Here is a 21,972-nt window from a genome sequence, read left to right on the forward strand (position 1 = left end):
CCCCAACCACTCTGGATATGGGCTGATGGGACAAGTATCAGTCTTGGAAAAGTCGATCCTACACATGGACGAAGGATAAGGAACACATGCTAGTATAAAAGGAAAAGTAAGCAATCCAGAGCAGAGGCTGGGAAAAATGGCCAAAAACCAGAGCCACCTAGCCCGCCTTCAGGAGAAAAACTTCTAGGGCGAACACGATTTAATTACGTATGCCCACCACAAAAAAAACCACCGTCTTGTGACCAAGGCCTAGCCTTTTAAACCCACGCTCTATAAATGATATTGTTTGGGCCTTTTTACGTGCGAACCCAACGCTGTTATGGGTCGTTACGAATCATGTCCTTACAATTGGCGCCGTCTGTGGGAAAGGCTTGTGTGTTGGCATAGACGGTAGGTCTAGACAGTTCCCTTGTCATTTCTAACAGTCGGTTGTAGTGTTCTAGCGTAAAGTTCCACTAGGGGCTATGTTTCTTTACTAGGGGCTATATTTCTTTACTAGGGGCTACGCTTTGTAGCGTCAGCCGCATGGATGGTTCTAGGGGCTTGACCGAGGAGCTAATTCCCCTAAAACCAAGGTCTCATGCCATAGCCGAGGGGTTAATTCCCCCAACTACTTATCAAAATCAAGTTTTGGACAGAACCAAGGTATTGCATGGTCCTCGGACTCAAACCTATGGGGAAACCAACTACTTATCAAAATTAAGTTTTGGACAGAACCAAGGTATTGCATGGATGGTCCTCGGACTCAAACCTATGGGGAAACCAACTACTTATCAAAATCAAATTTTTGGACAGAACCAAGGTATTGCATGGTCCTCGGACTCAAACCTATAGGGAAACCAACTACTTAGAAAAGAAACTGAGTTTTTGACAGAACCAAAGTATTGTATGGTCCTCGGACTCAAACCTAAGGAAAGGTCAACTACTTAATAAGAATTTTAAGTTGCTCAATCCTCGGATCAAGTACCAGAAGAGGTTAAAGCTATGAAAGTTATTAGGAAGATGGTGAAACGCCTTATTACTCGACAACCTGTAGGGGCTATTCATTTTTGGGTTATATGTCCTCGGGTGATTACCTCCTACACCGCACCGAGCATTCAGTTGTCATCTCGGCTATTCTTGGGGTAAGTATTGTTTTCTCAGGTCGGCATTATTGTGCCAAGCAACTCTGTTAAGTTCATAATAATATGTTTTCTTTAGCAAGGGTTTCGACCCTAAGCGTCGTTTGTTCAGGTTGGCATTATTGTGTCGAACAGCTCTCATAAGTTCATAATAGTATCTTTTATCTTGGTAAGGGATTTTAGCCCTAAGTATCACTTTCTCAGGTCGGCATTATTGAGCCAAACAATATTATTAAGTTCATTATGAACACCTTTTCTTCAGTGAAGGTTTCTGCCCTAAGTGCCATTTATTTAAGTCGGCATTATTATGCCAGATAGTTCCAATAAGCACAAAGCAAGATCTTTTTATTAACTGAGATTTCGGCCCCAAGCATCGTTCATAGTATAAAAATAAAAAGAAAGAAGTTACAAGATAGTACGTCTATTCACGGCATAACTATTTCAAAAGAAGAGATAGAATATACGAAATTAAGAAATGACGACCTTTATTAATGTAAAGAGGTGTTACAGTGTACAATGAAGGGCTTAAACAAAGCCTATATAGAAAATGAGTTATAAAAACAATAAAAAAATAAAAAATAAAAATAATAATAATAGCAAACAAACAGAAATCTTTTTAAGCTCTGCTCCCAAGTCTTTCCAAGCTCTGCCCCAGTGGCACCCATATTGAGAGGAGGACCTTTCTTGGTGAGAGAGGAGAAGAAGAGAAAGAAGGAAAAGCACCAGGATGGATCTGGTGGTGGAAAGAAGAAGAAAGAGAGGCAAAAGGAGGCACCAGTGAAGGAAGAGAGGAAGAAGCAGGGATACCTTGTCCCTGCGTCAGTCCTAACTCCTAACACGCTGGTGTCATGTTAGCTATGCTCATAAGAGAGCGGCTGGTACTGATAATGGGTGATCCCAGCTCAGCCGCACCAAAAGTTTGATGCGATGAGCCCCTGCTTCGGATTTTGACTGAAAGGAGGATGAGAAGCATCTTGAGTCTCTCACATCCCTGTCCTGACCGAGCCATTTTGAGCTTCGCAAGAACGTAGCATTTCTGGGAAGGGTATGGTCTCTTCATTCCCACTCCTATCTTGGACTTATCACGATTCAAGGTGTAAGCGAGCGGGTAAGGGAAACTCTGGGGGAGGCTAAGGATTTTCAGACTTCAAAAGGATTGAAAGGGTTCTGTGTAAGAGAGGTAACCTCTTGCTTTCCTTCTTATGTGAAGAGCAAAATGGGAGGCATTTAATCTATCCATATTTCCAAGAACATCGGCAAACAAGAATATACCCGTTCCACTTCCCTACACCATCAATAACCGTCAAATTTAAATGGTCTCGTAAAGGGAAATCATTAAAGGCGCGTTTTGGATAATCAAACGGCAGGAACGCATTATGAGTGAATTCAGAGGAATGTCTCGTAGCCCGGTATGTTTCCTGGGTAGATAAAGAGACACCAACATTAATGAAGGACAGAGTTAAACGAGCCGTAATAAAGGCTTAGCATTACCAAAATCCTCCTCTCCAACCAAAAGGTCGGACAGCAGGATTTTGAGGGGCTATTGTAGGGCCCAATAATTTGTGACCCTAGCCCATTTGTTCATTGGGGCCCAAGGCCCGAGCCGAGGAAGGTTATAGCCCAGGCCCGATAATACAAGTACAAAATAGTCTTGGGACACCGCCGAGGATGATTCAGTCCTAGGCATGTCTGAGGTCTCATTGGAAGGAAGGGCAAAAACGGTATAGGAGCAGCTTGGAAAAAAATATAAAATATCTAGGTCAATAGAGAAGGATACGCTGAAAAGTATAACGACCAGGGAAAGCTGCCCTTATTGCCATTCAATACTCTGCACCTGACAGAGCCATACTCTCCAGCTTTTACAACTACCCCCAACCACTCTGGATATGGGCTGATGGGACAAGTATCAGTCTTGGAAAAGTCGATCCTACACATGGACGAAGGATAAGGAACACATGCTAGTATAAAAGGAAAAGTAAGCAATCCAGAGCAAAGGCTGGGAAAAATGGCCAAAAACCAGAGCCACCCAGCCCGCCTTCAGGAGAAAAACTCCTAGGGCGAACACGATTTAATTACGTATGCCCACCACAAAAAAACCACCGTCTTGTGATCAAGGCTTAGCTTTTCAAACCCACGCTCTATAAATGATATTGTTTGGGCCTTTTTACGTGCGAACCCAACGCTGTTATGGGTTGTTACGAATCGTGTCCTTACATCATGAAATAAAATTTGTATGCTTTTCTTCAAACATACTTGGATTTGAATTTGTCATTTATTTTTTTTGCAAAAATTTGTCATTATTTAATATATATATATATATATATATATATTAGTCTTTTTTGGGTTACTTTATCCTAATTTTTTGTTTTGACCTAAATTAGTTTTTTTAATTAAGTTTACATTAATGTTAATACATATTAGCTATCATTTGATACTTTATCCACACACAAAAAAACAACAATTAACGTTTAAATTAGGCTAAAAGTAAAATTTTTACTTTATAAAAAAATTTATACAATACTTATTGTTACTTTATCTAAATAAGTCGAGAAGAACAAATAGAATAAGGGTCTTACTTAAACTTAAACTTGTTATGTTAATACATATTAGCTATCATTTGATATTTTATCCACACACAAAAACACAACAATTAACATTTAAAATAGGCTAAAAGTAAAATTGTTACTTTATAAAAAAATTGATACAATACTTATTGTTACTTTATCCAAATAAGTCGATAAGAAAAATAGAATAAGAGTCTTACTTAAACTTAAACTTGTTTGTTAAATGGATTAGAGGAAGAATTTGGATTGCAATCAAATTAAAATTGAATAAGAATTAGATGGATTAGAAGAAGAATTTGGATTGTAATCAAATTAAATTTTTTATCAACCTAAAAATTATAGGAGAAGAAAAATTATATATATTTTTAAAAAATCTAAAAACATTTTTGCAATTAAAGATGCATTAAAGCGTGTAGTGTATTAATTAAAAAAAGAAGAAAGTTGTTGCTATAATACACTACACGTAAAAAATAAAGATTAGATGAAGAATTTAGATTGTAATCAAATTAAGATTAAATAAGGATTAGATGGATTATATGAAGAATTTGGATTGTAATTGTGGGGGAAGATTTTTCGAACCCGCAAGCAGTTTGTCCGCTCTGGGGCCGAAGAACCCGCACGGCTTTGTTCCTTCAAGCAACATGAGCAATTTTTTAGACTTGCTCCCACATCAAAGACTTTATAGCTCATTCTTGATCTTCTCCAAGACTTGATGTACTGGTTCTCGGAACACTGTATTAACCATCTAAGGAGCCGTAGGCCTAAATTGCCCAGTAAAATCTCTTCAGGGTCTGTTATTGTTATATCGGCTCGACCTGAAGTCCCTCCTCTCCTAAGGGACAACCTTAGCCTTTCCCTTCCCTTGTTGTTAGTCTTCCTCGACCCTCTTGTACTTATCAATTCGGTCCATAAATTGGCATACACTGGTAGTGGGTTTCCCAATCAAAGACTTCCTCAAACCATGCTCGGCAGATAAGCCAACCTTGAAAGTCCTGATGGCCACATCGTCAAAGTCATCGTCTATCTCGTTGAACATCTCCCAGTATCTGTCTGAGTACGTTTTCAATGTCTCCCCTTCTCGCATGGCCATAGATAGTAGGGAATCTAAAGAACGAGGAACCTTACTGCGTGTAATGAAACGGGACCCAAAGGCCTGAGTGAGAACCTCGGTGCGGAATGCGCCAAAAGAGGATCGGAAAATAGAGAGAGAAACACTATAGCAATCAAGAATTTAACTTGTAATTAAACTTGAGAATCAATATATAAGAACTGATCTTTTCGGACTGTGCCGATGACAATTTTCTTTAGATTAAACTATTCTAACTACATTTTTTTGTCATCTGAATCCACTTTATTTGTTGACTGATTCATTAAAACCTAGTTTTCCAACCCGCTCTCTACAAATTCATTGTATTAGGCTTTTTGGGCCTAAGTTCATTCATCATTTGGGCTTGGGACTCAAATTTGGTCCTTACAGTAATCAAATTAAGATTTTTATCAACTTAGAATTATAGGGAAATTTTTTTTTATATATTTTTAAAATCTAAAAAAAAATTCTGCAATTTAGTGAAACCACTTGACTCAACCACCGCATCTAAGCCCAACTTTTATTATATAGTATTATAGTCATGCGTTGCACGATTTTAGTTATAAACTATTAGTATAATTTTACTGAGAAATAATAAATCAATAATCACTTGAATCTAGATTATATAAATTGCATAAAAATTATTGTTCTTAAAAGTATCAAGCAATAACGCAACATATTTATATGAAAAAATTCCTAAATTTAATAATTAAAAACCCATGGAAACTTAACCAAAGGTATTTCATTTGCCAAAAAAATTAACATAATTCTCTTCTAACTTATCAGTTGTCTTATAATGATATTTTTGTAGCACACACATTTAATATTACTAACAAAAAAAATAAAAATGAGATATAGTAACATAAAAATTTTACTATTCAAGAAAATTAATTTAATCTAATAATGCACATATAAGCATAACTCCAATACAACCTAGAAATAATATATATAAAAAAGATGAAACCCTTGTTGTAGGAGGAAATACAAAATTTGATAATTCTTAAATAATAAATAGATAAAGCCTATGAGGGGGAAAAAAAAAGATGAGTACAAATAATTCATAAATGCAAAACCAAACAAAAGAAGAAGAAAAAAACTAAATATATTTTTGTAGGATAAAAAAGAAGAATATTATAGAGATAGAAGGATAAATCTCCATACCTTTAAGTTTAACTCAAATAATAATTTATGCAAACAAATCATGAAAGTGAAATATTTATAAAAGAAGGTGAAATATATATAGAGGTTTATATGGTAGATTTCACGGATTTAAATTACCTTTTAATGACTCATAAGCAAAACCATAAAATAAAAAATAAAAATAAAAACACACACACACACACACTCAAAAATAACAAAGAAGAGAAACATACCTGTAATAATATGGATGGTGGCCTTGATAAAACATTCTACTACAAACAAAACCAACTCAAATAATAACTAATGACGAACAAATCATGAATGTGAAATATGTATATAGGCTTATATATGAATTTCATGGATTTAAAATTGACTTTATGACTCATAAATAGAACCATAGAAAACAAATACAAAGAGAAGAAACATACCTTTAATAGTGTGGATGGTGGCTTTGATAAAATATTCTACCACAAACAAAACAAACTCAAATAATAATTGATGCCTGATAAATCATAAAGGTGAAATATTATAGAGGTTCATATAATTGATTTCATAGATTTAAAATTGCATTTATGACTCATAAGCAAAATCATAGAAACAAAAACAAAGAATAAAAATAAACTTGTAATATTGTGGTTTTAATAAAGTATTCTATCATCTGCTGCAAACAAAAAGAGAGATACAAACTTATTATTATTGAGTAAAGAGTTTCTCTCATGCCGCCTAGGGTTTATCTACTAGGGTTTCTCTAGTTAGGTTTTCCCAACGATGAGTGTAGAATTTTTTCCTTCCCTTCGTGGAGGTTCTCCTGTTCCCTTCAAGCCCTGTGCCTGGTAGGACGATGAGTGGTGTGTGTTGATGTCCCTGTTACGGAGTGGTGTGGCTGGCAGTCTTATTGCTATGGCATCCATTGAGGACCTTTGGTCACGGTTTTCATTAACAGAAGAAGAAGAGAACGGGGCTGATGTTCCTCAGAAAACAGAGGTATCCATTGTGCGTTTAGCAGCAAAGTTTTTCACAAAGCGAGTGGTTAATGCAGAGACAGCTAGTCAGACGTTCAAACCGCTTTGGAAACTCATTGGAGAGATGAAGATTCGGGATATTGGGGGCAATATTTTGTTGTTTGAATTCGATGATGCACTGGACCTAGAACGAGTCCTGGAGTTTGAGCCATGGACCTACGACAAAAGCTTAGTTGCTTTTCGGCGCACTATGGATGTTGAATCTGCTCCTTTGCTCCCTTTTGATTCTGTTACCTTCTAGGTGCAACTCCACAACGTCCCAAATTAGTGGCTTACTCAGGCGATGGGTGAAGCAGTGGGTAACACTATTGGAGCTTTAGTGCAGGTGGCTGACCTAGAGGATGATGGTGAGGGAAGTGAGTTCTTGCGAATTCGGGTTGTGATTGATATTAAAAAATCTCTTCCGAGGTGTTGCAAACTATGGTCGGAAGGAAAGCATGTTGGGTGGGCTTTGCTTAAATTTGAGCGGCTGCCCAACTTTTGTTATTAGTGTGGGAAGGTTACCCATAGTGAGAGCGACTGCGACGTGTGGCTTCGGGGAAAAGGTAGATTGAAGAAAGAAGAGCAACAGTATGGGGATTGGTTGCGTGCTAATCCGGTGCGTCACACTAGGAAAACAATGGAGGTTATATCTGGTAGTGCTCATGGGAACCGAGCTGGAAAAAGGGTCCGACAATGGAGCGTAAACAGCCAACCACCAAGGACTTGAACAATGAAGGTGTGCACGGTTCAGACCTTGGCAAGGGAGGTGCAACAGAACATATTCAGTCAGAGGCAGTACTTATAGAAGCCGAACCATCAGGTGTGCTTATTTCTCATCATGATAATTTGCACCGAAATGATTTTAGTGTTAATGGTGAGATGTCTGAGGTTTTGGAAAAAAAGCATGGAGAATTTGGTGGGTCCGGGTCAGCGAACTTATACAATGTCCTTGCAAACTGCTTTGTGTAATAAGGGGGGAGTTGGTCACAGTGAGGGGTTGAATGGTTTTTTCTCTTTTGGTGCAACCCAGACTCCACTAGCAGACATAACAAATAGGTTAGCTACGCAGCCTTTGACAAGTTCCAAGAAAAAATGGACAAAACTATTGCGTGAGGTTGGGGAATCTGATTCAAGTTCAGATATGGAGACTTAGAGAGTAGGCGACCAGAGTTGGAGGCTGTGGACTTGACTATTAGAAAAAAGAAGAGGGTTAGTGTAGTAAGTAAGGGGGGAAATGAGAATAATCAGGTGGTGGCTGGTTCCCAACACCACCAGTCACAATGAGTTGCCTTAGCTGGAACTGTCGTGGGCTTGGGAACCCACAGACAGATGCCGAACTTGCTGACTTAGTTAGCAAAAAAGATCCCAAAATGGTTTTCCTCATGGAGACCAAAGTTGATACAGATGTTATTGAGAAGATAAGTCGTAAAATGCAGTATAAAAATTATTTTGATGTTCCACATCATAATAGGGGAGGGGGGCTGGCTTTGCTGTGGAAAGAAGATTTTGCAATGAAAGTCCTTACTTCTTCTGATAATCACATTGATGAGGTGGTGGATCAAGGAATGGATGACACCTGGCGTTTCACGGGTTTCTATGGAGAGCCTGAAACTGCCAACCGGGAACATTCCTGGAATCTACTTAGAGATTTGAGCCACAGACATAGTTTACCTTGGATATGCCTTGGTGATTTTAATGAGATACTTAGACTTGAAGAAAAACAGGGATGGTTGGATTAGCCTGAAAGACAGATGCAGGGGTTCCAGGATGCATTGGATTATTGTGGATTTAAAGATCTTGGATTTAATGGATACCCTTTTACATGGTGCAATAGAAGACCAGGAGACCATAATGTTTGGATCCGTTTGGACCGTGGGGTGGCAACAGTGGATTGGTTTTTACGGTTTCCTACTTCCCGTATCCATCACTTAGAGTGCTTTCATTCTGACCATAGACCTATCCTTCTCATTTTAGATGCTAAGCAAAAAAGGTTCTATAGAAAGGGGCGGCCATTCTGATTTGAGGCAATGTGGCTCAAAGATAGATCTTGTGAGGATGTGGTGAAACAATCTTGGGCTAATTTATTTGACTCAAACCCAGTTAGTATTTTGTTGAAAAAAATTGCAAGTTGCCAAGTCAACCTTAGCACATGGAACCGAGGAAGCAATGTGGAAGCAACGTTCTCATAGTGATTGGTTGAAGGAGGGAGACTACAACACTCGCTATTTCCATTGTCGGGCCAACCAACGGAATAAGCATAATTTTATTGTGGGGTTGGAAGATGAGTTTGGTGTTTGGACCGAAGATGAAGATCAAATGGGCAGATTGGCAAGTACTTATTTTGATACTATGTTTACCACATCAAATCCAACTGGCTTTGATGAGATTTTGAATGGCTTAATTCCTACAGTAACTGATGAGATGAATAATAGCTTAAATAAACCTTACAAGGCTGAAGAGGTTCTCAAAGCTCTCCACCATATGGCCCCTCTCACAGCTCCTGGCCCCGATGGTATGTCCCCTATTTTTTACAAATCATTTTGGCATATTGTTGGTATAGATGTGACAGAAGTAGTTTTGACAGCTTTAAATTCTGGCACTATTCCAGATTCTATTAATTCTACTTTTATTGCACTTATTCCCAAAATAAAAGATCCTAAGAAAGTTTCAGATTTTAGACCTATAAGCCTTTGTAATGTGGTCTACAAACTCATTGCAAAAGTGTTGGTTAACCGTTTGAAGCTGATTTTGCCATATGTAGTATCTGATTCACAGAGTGCTTTTCTTTCGGGAAGGCTGATTACTGATAATGTGTTGGTTGCATTCGAGACACTCCATTTCTTGAAGCAGAAGACCCAAGGGAAAGATGGGTATATGGCTCTAAAGCTTGATATGAGCAAAGCTTATGACAGAGTAGAGTGGGATTTCTTGGAAAGGGCAATGTTGCATTTAGGGTTTGCTAGAAGTTTTGTTGCTACTATCATGTCATGCATCAAGTCTGTTTCATATTCGGTTTTGCTCAATGGGGTGCTAGGTAGAACTATCAAGCCTAGTAGAGGGCTGAGGCAAGGTGATCCGTTGTCTCCATATTTATTTTTGCTATGTGCCATGGGACTTCAAGGCTTGCTCCACAAAGTTGAATCTGAGAGTGTTATCAGGGGAGTGTCAATTTGAAGAAATGGGCCACGTGTGTCTCATCTATTTTTTGTTGATGACAATGTTCTCTTTTGTCGTGCAAAAGAATCTGAGTGTCAGGTAATCCTTGATCTTTTGTCAGTTTATGAGAGGGGTTTGGGCCAAAAAATAAACAAAGATAAGACAAATATCTTCTTCAGTTCTAACACTCACCATGATGTCAAAGTCAGAATACAACATCTGTTGGGTGTTCTAGCTATCAGGCAATATAAGAGATATTTGGGGTTACCTGCATTTGTGGGGAGAGTAAAGAGACAAGGGTTTGCCTACATTAAGGAGAGAATTTGGAAGAAAATACAAGGTTGGAAGGAGAAACTCCTATCTCAAGTAGGCAGAGAGGTGCTTATAAGTCCGTCATCCAAGCCATTCCAACCTATTCTATGAGTTGTTCAAGCTTCCTAAGGGATTAATCCAGGAGATTGAGGTCATGATCCGCAAATTTTGGTGGGGCTGCCATGGTGATAATAAGAAGGTGCATTGGGTAAAGTGGGAGAAACTTTGTCAAGCTAAAGATTGTGGAGGCATGGGGTTTAAGGAGATTGAGAAGTTCAATGATGCTTTGTTGGCCAAGCAAGTTTGGCGTATGTTGAAAAATCTGGAATCACTTTGCCATAGAGTTTTTAAAGCTCGGGTTTTCCCGGATTGTTCCATTCTTGAAGCTAATCCCTCGATTAATGGGTCGTATGCATGGAAGAGTATTTTAAGTGCAAGGGATGTGGTGAGGAAAGGCATGGTTTGGTGGATAGATGATGGTTAAACAATGAGTTTAAAGGAGGACAAGTGGCTCCCGGATCAAGTATACCATCCGGTTAGTTCCCCTCTCCCCTCTATTCCCCTTGATGCAAAGGTTAGTATTTTGATTGATAAGGAGAATGGAACTTGGAAGGAGGCTGAAATTATGCACAATTTTCTACCTCATGAAGCGAAGAAAATCATGAGCATTCCTCTTAGTACCAGACTGCCTCAAGATAGCCCCATATGGTCAAAAACGCCTTCGGGTATTTTCTCAACTCGAAGCGCTTACAAGCTGCTGGTTAATGAAGCTACAACCAACAGCCCAAGTAGCTCAAATCCACACCCCCAAAGACATCTTTGGAGAGGTGTTTGGATGCTACGAACCCCAAATAAGGTGAAGCACTTCACTTGGTGAGCATGTAACAACTCACTTCAAACAATGGACAACTTGTTTCGTCGTCACATAACTCCCTCTGCCTGTTGCAACACGTGCCAAACCCAAACTGAGGACATCCTGCATGTTGTGTGGGGCTACCCAGAGGTGGCACAATTGTGGAGCACTATCAACTAGATGCAACACACTATCCCTTACTCACCGTGGGATTTTTCTAACCTTTTCTCAAGTTTTTTGCAAGTCCGGGATGATTATAGGGTGGAGATCTTTGCCATCTCAGCTTGGTTGCTCTGGAATCGGCGAAATTCAATTCATTTTAGGCGTCTAGCTCAACCTCTAAACCAGATCTTCTCCGAAGCTGCCAAACTCCTACAAGACTTCCTTGAGGCTCACGATGATGAACCAGTCATGCCCAAAATCCAATCCAGCCTAAATTGTCTGCCCCTGCACGGCCACGGTACAAAGCCAACTTCGATGGAGCTCTATTCAAAAGCTCTAACTCTGCTGGTTTGGGCGTGATCATCAGAGACACTAACGGCGTTGTCGTAGGTGCGCTTTCAGCTCAAGTACCACTTCCTCAGTCCGTGGCAATGGTTGAAGCTTTAGCTTGTAGGCGCGCTGTCCAATTTGCTGTTGAGATCGGGTTACACGAAGTGATATTTGAAGGTGACGCAGCAGTAGTGATCAATGCCATTTCAAAAGGATCGGCTAACCAATCTTTGTATGGTCACATAGTTGATGATGTTCTTGGCCAAGCTTCTCTTTTACATTTTTCTGATTTTTGTTATGTTCCTCGTTCATGTAATTCAGTAGCTGATGCATTAGCTAAACGTGCTAAAGCAGGGCCTGAGTTACAAGTTTGGTTAGAGGATTGTCCTGAAGACATTATCCCTCTAGTTTTGGGTGATGTATCTTGATGTTTAATTCCTGTTTCAATAAAGCCCAGCCCGCACTTGGGTTCTGGTTTCTCAAAAAAAAAAAAAAAAAACTTATTATTAATAATGGGGAGAGAGAAAATTGATGAGAACAATAAGTAGTGTTTCTATCTCCAAAAAATTTAAATTTAAAAAAAATTAAAAAAAAAAAAAGAGAAAGAAAGAAGCTATTAATGAAGAAGTTGTGCATATAAATATATAAGAATACACTAAAAAAACCGTATATATAGAGAATTTTCAATTGTGAAGATGTTAGATTTCTAATCAATTTAGGAATTATAAGAGAAATAGAATTATTAGAAAAAAGATATATGTATTAAAAAAATTTAAAAAAAAAAACGTAAAACACTAAAACTCATCACTTTTTTTTTTTTTTTTTGATTGGAAACAGATAACTTAACTTCATTACTCTGGACAGAAGTCCAGGAAACTTACATCAACCAAAATCTGGTGTTCAATTAGGGGAGGAGTATCCTCAACCCATATTACACTATTCTCCACATTCATTGCATTCCTGGCTAGTAAATGCGCTGCTTCGTTGGTGATTCTCCTAGCATGAACAGCCTTCCAAGAGTTGAACCGCATCAGAAAAAATTTCAGCCCTTCAACAACCTTCAGAATGGGCAGGGCCGGTGTGATGCAACCATTTAGAGCTTGTATAACCTGTTGGGAGTCTCCTTCCACTACTATATCTTTCAGACCCAAGTCCCAAGCTAGATAAATACCCGCTTCCGTAGCTTTTGCTTCTGCTTCAATAGGCCCTAAAGGAAACTCAACTTTCTTACACAATGCACCCATCAGCTCCCCTTTATCATTTCTAATTACCACACCGTAGCCACAGCAGCCCCAGTTGTTGAATACCGCGGCATCAGTATTGACCTTGTATGTTCCTTTAGGGGGAGGACACCAACGCTTGAGACTAGGGGCAGAGGAGCCACCAATAAGGCTGACTGGACTGGCAGAATGCACTTCAAGTTCATACTTCTGAGCTTCCCTTGCAATAGTTTTCCCCCGTTTACAAGCTTCCCCATGCCGGACTGCATTTCTGTTATTCCACAAACCCCAAGCCGTGATAGCAAAGGCTTCCCAATTCGTATCCCCAGGTGACTCCAGGAGCAACCAGACTACATCAAGAAATTCCTTCGGTGGGTGAATTAGTTTATCAATCCTGAAATTTGTTTCAGCCCAAGTTTCCTTAGCAATGACACATCCCCACAAAGCATGACCAGAAGATTCACTTTCACCACAAAAGTCACAAAAGTCCTCTGTGAGAACCTTTCTATGTAGCAGGCACTGTTTCGTGGGGAGCACATTTCTACAAGCTCTCCACATGAAATGTTTTATTTTATTCGGACACTTTAAGTTCCAAATAACCTTCCACACTTCTGTCATTCTGGAATTATCCGAGCTGCCTGGACTCTCCTCACTACCCTTTAGCTCATCAAGGTATTTAGCAGCCACACGATGTGCACTCTTGACAGTGAAGATCCCGTTTAGGGACTTTGCCCACACCTGGGAATCCGACGGGTTCATAGGACTAATAGGAATGCTAAGAATCGCCTCTGCATCATAAGGGAGGAAAGAGTGACGTATCAAAGCAACATCCCACTCCGCACGATCATGCACAATAAGGCTTGCCACTTTCGCCTCACTGTCCATAGAGGTTCTTGGGGTTACAATTCTGCCTGAGTCCGATGAGGGAATCCACTTCTCCCCCCATATCTTAATGCTTTTCCCATTCCCAACAATCCATTTGGTCCCCTCCTTAATCACCGGAATAGCGGCCACCATGCTTCTCCATATGTAGGATGGCTTTTTCCCTACTTGAGCTTCCATGAAGGAGGAATTCGCAAAATACTTTGCTTTAAGGACTTTGTGGATCAAAGCGTTAGGGTTTTGTTGTATTCTCCAGCCTTGCTTGGCTAGAAGGGCAAGGTTGAAAGCTCTTAAGTCCCTAAAACCCAGCCCCCCCTCCGTCTTTGGTTTGCACAGCTTTTGCCACGACACCCAAGCAATCTTTCTAGCTTTATCTTTCTTTCCCCACCAGAAACCACTCTCCAAAGATGCAATCTCAGCACAAAGAGAGTCCGGGAGTTTGAAGCAATTCATGGTATATGTTGGAGTGGCCTGCGCAACCGCCTTTATAAGGACTTCCCTCCCCGCATTAGATAACAATCTCCCTTTCCACCCCGCTATTTTTCTGCCCACTTGGTCTTTAATGCGATTAAATGCCTTTTTCTTTCCTCTTCCAACCATAGGAGGTAAACCCAAGTACCTTTCATGTTGTTTGACAATCTCAGCACCGAATGTATCCTTCACAAAATTCTGGGTGTCTTCCTTTGTGTTCTTGCTGAAAAAAAGCGAGGTTTTTTCCCTATTCAACTTTTGTCCCGACTCCTTTTCGTACACATCCAGGACCGAGGCTACTTGTCTGCACTCCTCCTTAGTAGCTCTACAAAAGATGATGCAATCATCCGCAAAGAAAAGGTGCGAAATTGAGGGGGCAAGCCTGCTCACCGCCACCCCCCTTATCAACCCCCCGGCCTCCTTTCTCCTCAAAAGTGCAGTCAAACCCTCGGCGCACAATAGGAATAGATATGGGGAAATAGGATCCCCTTGACGCAGCCCCCTCGAAGGTGTAATTGTGCCTCTTGGTTCCCCATTAATAAGAACCGAAAAAGACGCCGTGGTCACGCACATCATGATTAACGATATCCATTTTTCTTCAAACCCCATTTTCCGCATCATAGACCCAAGATAGGCCCACTCAACCCGGTCATAGGCTTTAGACATATCCAACTTGATGGCCATTGATCCAACCTTCCCCTTTTTTCTTTTAGCAATTGAGTGCATGGTTTCGAAAGCCACAACCACGTTGTCTGTTATAAGTCTTCCCGGAACAGTTATAGACATTGATGTGCCTGAAAAAGGGGTACAATGGGGAAGATGCTTAAGGGTGCGAGTTCAGTTTGATGCCACTAGAAAACTGGTTAGGGGGAAAAGGGTTTCGATCGAAGGCGGAGAGAGCAGATGGGTATTTTTTAAATATGAGCGGCTGCCGAACTTCTGCTACCGGTGTGGGAAGCTGGACCATGGAGAAAAGGAATGTGCAGAAAAACAGGGGTCGGGGAATGGAGAGGATGGGGGTTGTATGCAATACGGGGCGTGGTTAAGGGGTGAGCCAGGAAGACGGGTGGGGAATGATCAGGGAAGATCGGAAGGCTCTAATAAAATGAGTTTCAAGCAGAATAGGGAGGAGTTGAAGGCTGGGGTGTCTGTGCAAGAAGCGGTCCGGCAAGAGGTGAGGGAGGAAGTAGGTGGAGGTCACGTGAGTGGGAACAGGACCAGTCAAAGGTCTAGTCAGTGTTACAAGTCAGAGGAAAAGAGGGTGGCGTGTGAAGATGAGAAGTTCAATCAAGAAAATGGAAAGTCAAGCCTGCCACAAGCAAAGGGGAATGGGGGATTAGACAATAGTGGCCTGAACTCTCTGACAGGCAACCTTCCCACAGCAGAAAATGAGGAAGTTATGCAGTGGGAGAAAACAAAGAGTAAGGGGGAAGACAGCAAACAAAAAGAGAAGGAAAGGCATACGGATAGTGGGAGTGTATTGGGCCTGGAGACAACACAGGCCATCCCATGGGCTGAAGAGGCATCTAGCCCGTTAGCAATGAGTTTTAACAAAGAGAAGGGGTGGGTTGCTGAGACTTTGGGCCCTACAAGTGGGCATTGGAAAAGGCTTACAAGGCAAAATAACAAGCCAAGCCCAGCTAAAAGAGAAAGCCCAGAAAAATTAAAAAGAGATGGCCCGGTCCCTTTACAAGAGCTGGATCCTAATGCACTAAATACCAAACGGAAGAAAGGTAAGAATCAGACAGAGGAAAAAATTGATGAAGACAAGCATAAGGTTGGCGGAGAGGCGGTGGCTGCTGTGCAGCACCGCCGAGCTCAATGAGCGTCTTAGCATGGAATTGTCGGGGGTTGGGGACTCCTCCGGCGGTTCGTACACTCACCGAAGAGGTGAAAGAAAAAAATCCCATTTTGGTGTTCTTGGCAGAAACAAAAGCAACAACTGAGAGGATGAAAGGTTTTCAATATAAGTTAGGTTTTACTCAAGGGATTGTTGTTCCTTGTGATGGCAAAAGCGGTGGTCTTGCAATGCTGTGGAAGGAAGGCGTAGATGTCCGTTTCAAGAGTTGCTCTCACTCCCATATCGATGTGGTGGTTCACGGTGAAGGTAGTGGAGGCCCGTGGAGGACCACTGGGTTTTATGGCCACCCCGTCACAAGTATGAGGCAAAGCTCATGGCAATTGATAGAATCCCTGTATGGCCAATGCAAGATGCCGTGGTTGGTGTGCGGGGATTTTAATGAAATATTGCATCCAGATGAGAAGATGGGGTGGAAGGAAAGGGATGTGGATCAGATGAGGGAGTTTAGGGAGTCTCTTAGCAGATGTGGGTTGATTGATTTAGGATTTGTTGGTCCGAGGTTTACCTGGTGTAATGGGCGGTTTGGTGATCAGCGCACGCTGCTTCGGCTGGACAGAATGGTTGCAAATGAGGAATGGATGAAGATTTTTCCGGAAGCAAAGGTTCACAATGTATCAATGTCGGCATCGGATCATTGTTTGCTGGTCCTGTTCCTCAAAAAGAATCAGTACAGAAAGAGGGGAAAGAAGCGGTTCTTTTTTGAAGCAATGTGGACAAAGGAGGAAGAGTGTAAGGAAGTCATTGAAATGGCTTGGGACCCTTATGTGGATGATGCTACCCGGCCTATTCAGGAGAGATTAGAAAGATGTCAGAGTCAACTCCAATGCTGGAACCAGAATAGTTTCGGGAATATCTACAAATTTTTAAAGCAAAAGAAGGAGCGTCTTCAGTTTCTTGAGTCCCTCAACCAACTTCATGTGACAGCAGAGGAAATTCATGCAGTCCGAAAGGAAATCAATGATCTTCACACAAAGGAGGAAATCATGTGGAACCAAAGGTCACGGGTGAGCTAGCTGCAAAATGGAGACAAAAACACAAAATTTTTCCATGCCACAGCCAGCCAAAGGCAGAGGAAAAACAGAGTTGGGGGAATGTTGGATGAAGATGGTGTATGGCAAGAAGAACCCGAGAGAGTAGAAAAAATTATTCTGGACTATTTCAAGTCCATTTTCAGCTCGGACCAACCCGCAAGTTTCGATGCAAGTCTTGAGGCTATGGACAGAAGGGTAACGCCTGAGATGAACCAGGCACTTCTAAAGGAATTCAGGGCAGAGGAGGTCAGGAGTGCGCTCAAACAAATGCATCCGACAAAAGCACCGGGCCCTGACGGTATGTCCCCTATCTTTTACCAAAAATATTGGGCTATTGTTGGTCATAGTGTACAAAATTGTGTATTACAGGCTCTTAATACTGGTATAATGCCTAGGGGTATCAATAATACTTATATTTGCATGATTCCTAAGACCAAAAACCCACAAAAGATAACTGACTACCGTCCTATCAGCCTCTGCAATGTGATTTACAAATTAATATCAAAGGTCCTTGCGAATAGATTGAAGAAAATTTTGCACAATGTGATCAATGAAAACTCATCACTTAGGATGCATGTTTATCCAAAAAACTTGGAAGTTAGGACTTGAGAGAGTTCTATTAGACATAGAATTCAAATTATATTGAAGTTAAATTATAAGAGAAATTATTAGATGGTTTGGAATTAAAGACACCTATCCTATATGAAATACTAATCAATTATATATTGTTAAAAATGTTTCTATCCAAAATATATATATATATATATATATATATATATATAACGAGTATTTTTTTTCTAAATTTAGTTAGTTAGTGGCATACAACTACTAAATCTAAGAGAAACCAAACCAGTTTGAATAACAAAAACTAAAACTGTTTATCTATATCTTTTCTAATTTACTAATTTAACGTCTCATGGACTTTATTTTTTTAAAGAAATCTAGAAAGGGAAGGGTACGGGTTGTCTTGGAGTCCAACTAAGGAGGGATACCTTTTGAATGGCTCCAATGACTGCAAGATTTGTACGTGGGATGTGTCTGCTAATCCCAAAAAGAAGGTGCTTGATGCATTGTATGTTTATAGGGTAATTTTCCTGTCTCAAATTTTACATATTGGTAGTTGATAAGTTCCTTCAAACTTATCATTTTCTCCTTGGTGTTTTAACAAAAAAATGCAACTTTTTTTTTTTTTTTTTTTGTGGTCATATCAAACTATTTTTTTTCTTTACTTTTTTATTCTTTGGATAAACTCCAAAATTTAATATAGAATTATGATTAATGTTAATATAGATATAGATTTCTAAATACATGAGGCCTAAGTTAATTGATATACATGAGGCTTTTTAATCTAAAATTTTTCGGATTAAGTGCCTGTAATACAATTATTTTGTTTTTTTCTACAAAAGAGTTCTGATTAATTGATATGAGAAATAATATGTCCACAACAATTTCACAACATTTTTACAAAAAATCTTAAGTGGCAAGTTATTACTAGTTGTTATTGTTGGGGCAAAAAAGTAATCTTAGTGTTAGGTTCAAATTTGAATCAATAACAACTAACCATCTATGATTTGTTGTGAAAATATTGTGGATGTAGTATCTCTGAATTGATATACATGAGGTCTGCGTTAATTGATATAGGGCATTTTCATCTAAAAATTTTTGGATTAGGTGTCTAAAATCCTTTCTTTCTTTTTTTATCTACAAATTTTATGTTAGACGTTAGTTTAGATTTTGCTATTTCCTCTCATCACACGGCACAAATATTTGTTCATATCCACTTCTTCAATGTGAAGACTTTTGTTCATATAACTTCTTCAATTATATATTGTTAAAAAATGTTTTTATCCAAAAAACAAAATAGCGTGTAATTTTTTCTAAAATTATTTTTTATCTATAATTTTAAATTTTAAATTTTAAATAAAATACTAATGGTTATACAATCCTAACCTAAGTAAATTAGTTATCTTATCCATGTTTCTAAGGTTTTTTTTTTTTTTTTAATACGTGTCTTATCATTTTAAATATGAAAAAAATTCTACAAATTTTTTTTTTTTTTTTTTTTTTTAGAAACAAACACACACACAAGGAAGAAGGAAAGGGGCTCTAACACAAAGGCACACCACAACTCCACTCAAAAGTCATGGTAACTTTTAAGGGAGGGTGGGGTAAGTTATACTACACACAACACACTTTCTTAAGCAATGTGAGGCAATTACCCTTTTTTTTAGAAACAAACACACACACACACACACACAAAAAGGAAGAAGGAAATGGGGCTCTAACACAAAGGCACACCACAACTCCACTCAAAAGTCATGGTAACTTTTAAGGGAGGGTGGGGTAAGTTATACTACACACAACACACTCTCTTAAGCAATGTGAGGCAATTACCCTTTTTTTTAGAAACAAACACACACACACACACACAAAAAGGAAGAGGGAAAGGGGTTCTGTAATTTTGATTAGACTTTTATTAGTAATATATTCTACAGGTGAAAAAATAAGGATTACATGGATAAGATGAAAATTTTGGATTGTAATCAAATTAAGATTTTTATCAACTTATGGATTATAGGAGAAAAAAAAAAAAAATATATATATATATATATATATATATTTTTGAAATCTAAAAATCTAAAAAAAATTCTACAATTTGGTAAAGCTACTTGGCGCAACCATGACATCTAAACCCAACTTTTATTATATAATATATGATATATGTGTGTGTTAAATGTTTTTGTATTTTTTATACGAATTATTTTAAAAATACTCGTACTACACATGCACAGTTATTTTTCTGTTTCTATATTTTTATGCCGAATTTTCAAAACATTCTTTTATTAAAAAATACCAAATTTTTTTTTTTTTGGTTTCCCAACCGGTATCCGAACCCACTGGGCCGACTAATCCGGTTTCGGAGCGGGTTTAGGGTTTAGGGTTTAGGGTTTTGTATCTGCTGTATGTTTACCGTAATATACGCATACTATATTTTACTAATTATGCTACTCTCTCCAATACAAGGATGGAGGCTAGTGGTGCATCGTGAAAAAAATATACTAACTCGTAGAAGGAATATCAACCAAAATAATCTTTGTCTTATTATGATTATTGATTATAACACGGCAAGAGTCCCTTGTGAATATGTTGTTTCTTAAACTAGAAGCTTGTGGTTTACTTCACTTAATTGATCAATTCCCTCAGGTTCATGTTAAGCATACTTTCCGGGAAGCTAACAAATGTGCAGATCGTTTAGCTAAGTTAGGTCTGGTTCAATCCTTGGATTTTTCTATTCATTCTTTTCCCCCTGTAGAGTTGGTCCCTTGGATTTTTCTATTCATTCTTTTCCCCCTGTAGAGTTGATCCCTCTGATTGAGGCTGACTCTTTGGGTGATTACTGTAACAGGCTTTGTCCTGGTTCTTGTTCTTCCAGTTAGTTTAATATATTTTCCTTTAGACCAAAAAAAAAAAAAAAATCAGATTAATGCATGGATTGAAACCAAGTTTTATAATAAGTTTAGACATGTCTAATGTCCATCGTTGAATGAGGATCAAAGCATTTGGTTTCCGGATATTTGGCAACCTTGAGTTTTGTTCTTGATTGGATTTGGATATTAGGAATATGCCTTTATATCAATTTTGGGTAATCTATTAACCAAACCAACTTTGTTGTGTCCTCTTAGGGGAAAACAACCCCTAAAGAACCTACTAAATTTAAGGGATCTAGTCAGTTAACAATAAGTGAGGTCAAATTGCTTTTTCATGGTGAAAGCAATTTGGCCGAAATTTTGGGCAAATTCAACAGATCAGTCAGGCTCTTTTTTGGTGTTTTATGGCTAACACATGGGCTCATAGACTTTGCAAGTGTTCCAACCCCACCTAACAAACTCTCTCTCTTGGGTCTATGGGTATAAACCCAAAATCTACGTACTTTTTACCATTTATACAACAGTCCTCTAATTTCCCCAATAATTACATGGACTTAGGTCATGTTAAAAAAAAAAAAAAAAAAAAAAGTTCAAAATATCATTTTCATCCCTAAATTCTAACAAAAGTTCGTTTTTCATCCCTAAACTTTTAAAAAAAAAAATTTCGTCCCTAAACTTTTTAAAACATTCTACTTTACATCCTTCCATTTATATCTGTTACTCTATTAGTTTATATTCTCTATGACCTAACAGAGTGTTGACATGGCATTTGATTTGGACAAAACTATTTTATTTAAAAAGTTTTAAACATGTGACACAAAGTTATTGGCACGTATGAAAAAAGAGATCGGATTAAATTATCTCCACTTAAAGTAGAACCTAACCTTATTCTAGAACCACGCAACCCAACACCCAACCTCCCATAGCGTCAGCCTCAACTGGCGACCCCAGTCAGCTATTCCAAGGCAATGACCCCGACTATGAAATCCCAATCCCAAACTGGCAACACTAATTTTTGGGTGGCTGGTTTGAATCTTTATGTCATTGTGAAAGGTTTGCATGAAGCTTTAGGAAATTTGTATTTGGACTTAGTGTGATTTTTTTTTTTTTTTGGGAAAACTGGGGGTGTTTGGTTTGTGTTTTCAAACAACCATTTTTAATTTTTAAACAACATTACACATATTTTCACACACTTTTTCACCCACACATATTTCCACAAATGTTTTCAAACAATTTAAACACATGTATCAAACCGGTCTTAGAGGTTGCCCAGTAACTGAGATGCCATCATTGTAGGTTGGTATGGGCTTGTTTTGTTGAATCTTGTTTCTGCTAGTCCACGGGCACCAT

The 21,972-nt window shown here is 39.0% G+C and overlaps 1 protein-coding gene across 1 annotated transcript; it reads left to right on the forward strand.

The window, feature by feature from the left end:
- The first annotated feature begins 16,123 nt into the window (after positions 1-16,123).
- Positions 16,124-17,176, forward strand: LOC126691051 (uncharacterized). Its single transcript, XM_050386131.1, has one exon. The coding sequence runs from the start codon at positions 16,124-16,126 to the stop codon at positions 17,174-17,176; it is 1,053 nt and encodes a 350-aa protein (XP_050242088.1).
- The last annotated feature ends 4,796 nt before the right edge of the window (positions 17,177-21,972 follow it).

This window comes from Quercus robur, chromosome 7 (genome assembly GCF_932294415.1).
Source record: "Quercus robur chromosome 7, dhQueRobu3.1, whole genome shotgun sequence".
NCBI classification, from domain to species: domain Eukaryota; kingdom Viridiplantae; phylum Streptophyta; class Magnoliopsida; order Fagales; family Fagaceae; genus Quercus; species Quercus robur.

Coding starts and splice junctions, on each gene's coding strand:
- LOC126691051 (XM_050386131.1), top strand. CDS start 16,124: ATGAGCGTCTTAGCATGGAATTGTCGGGGGTTGGGGACTCCTCCGGCG.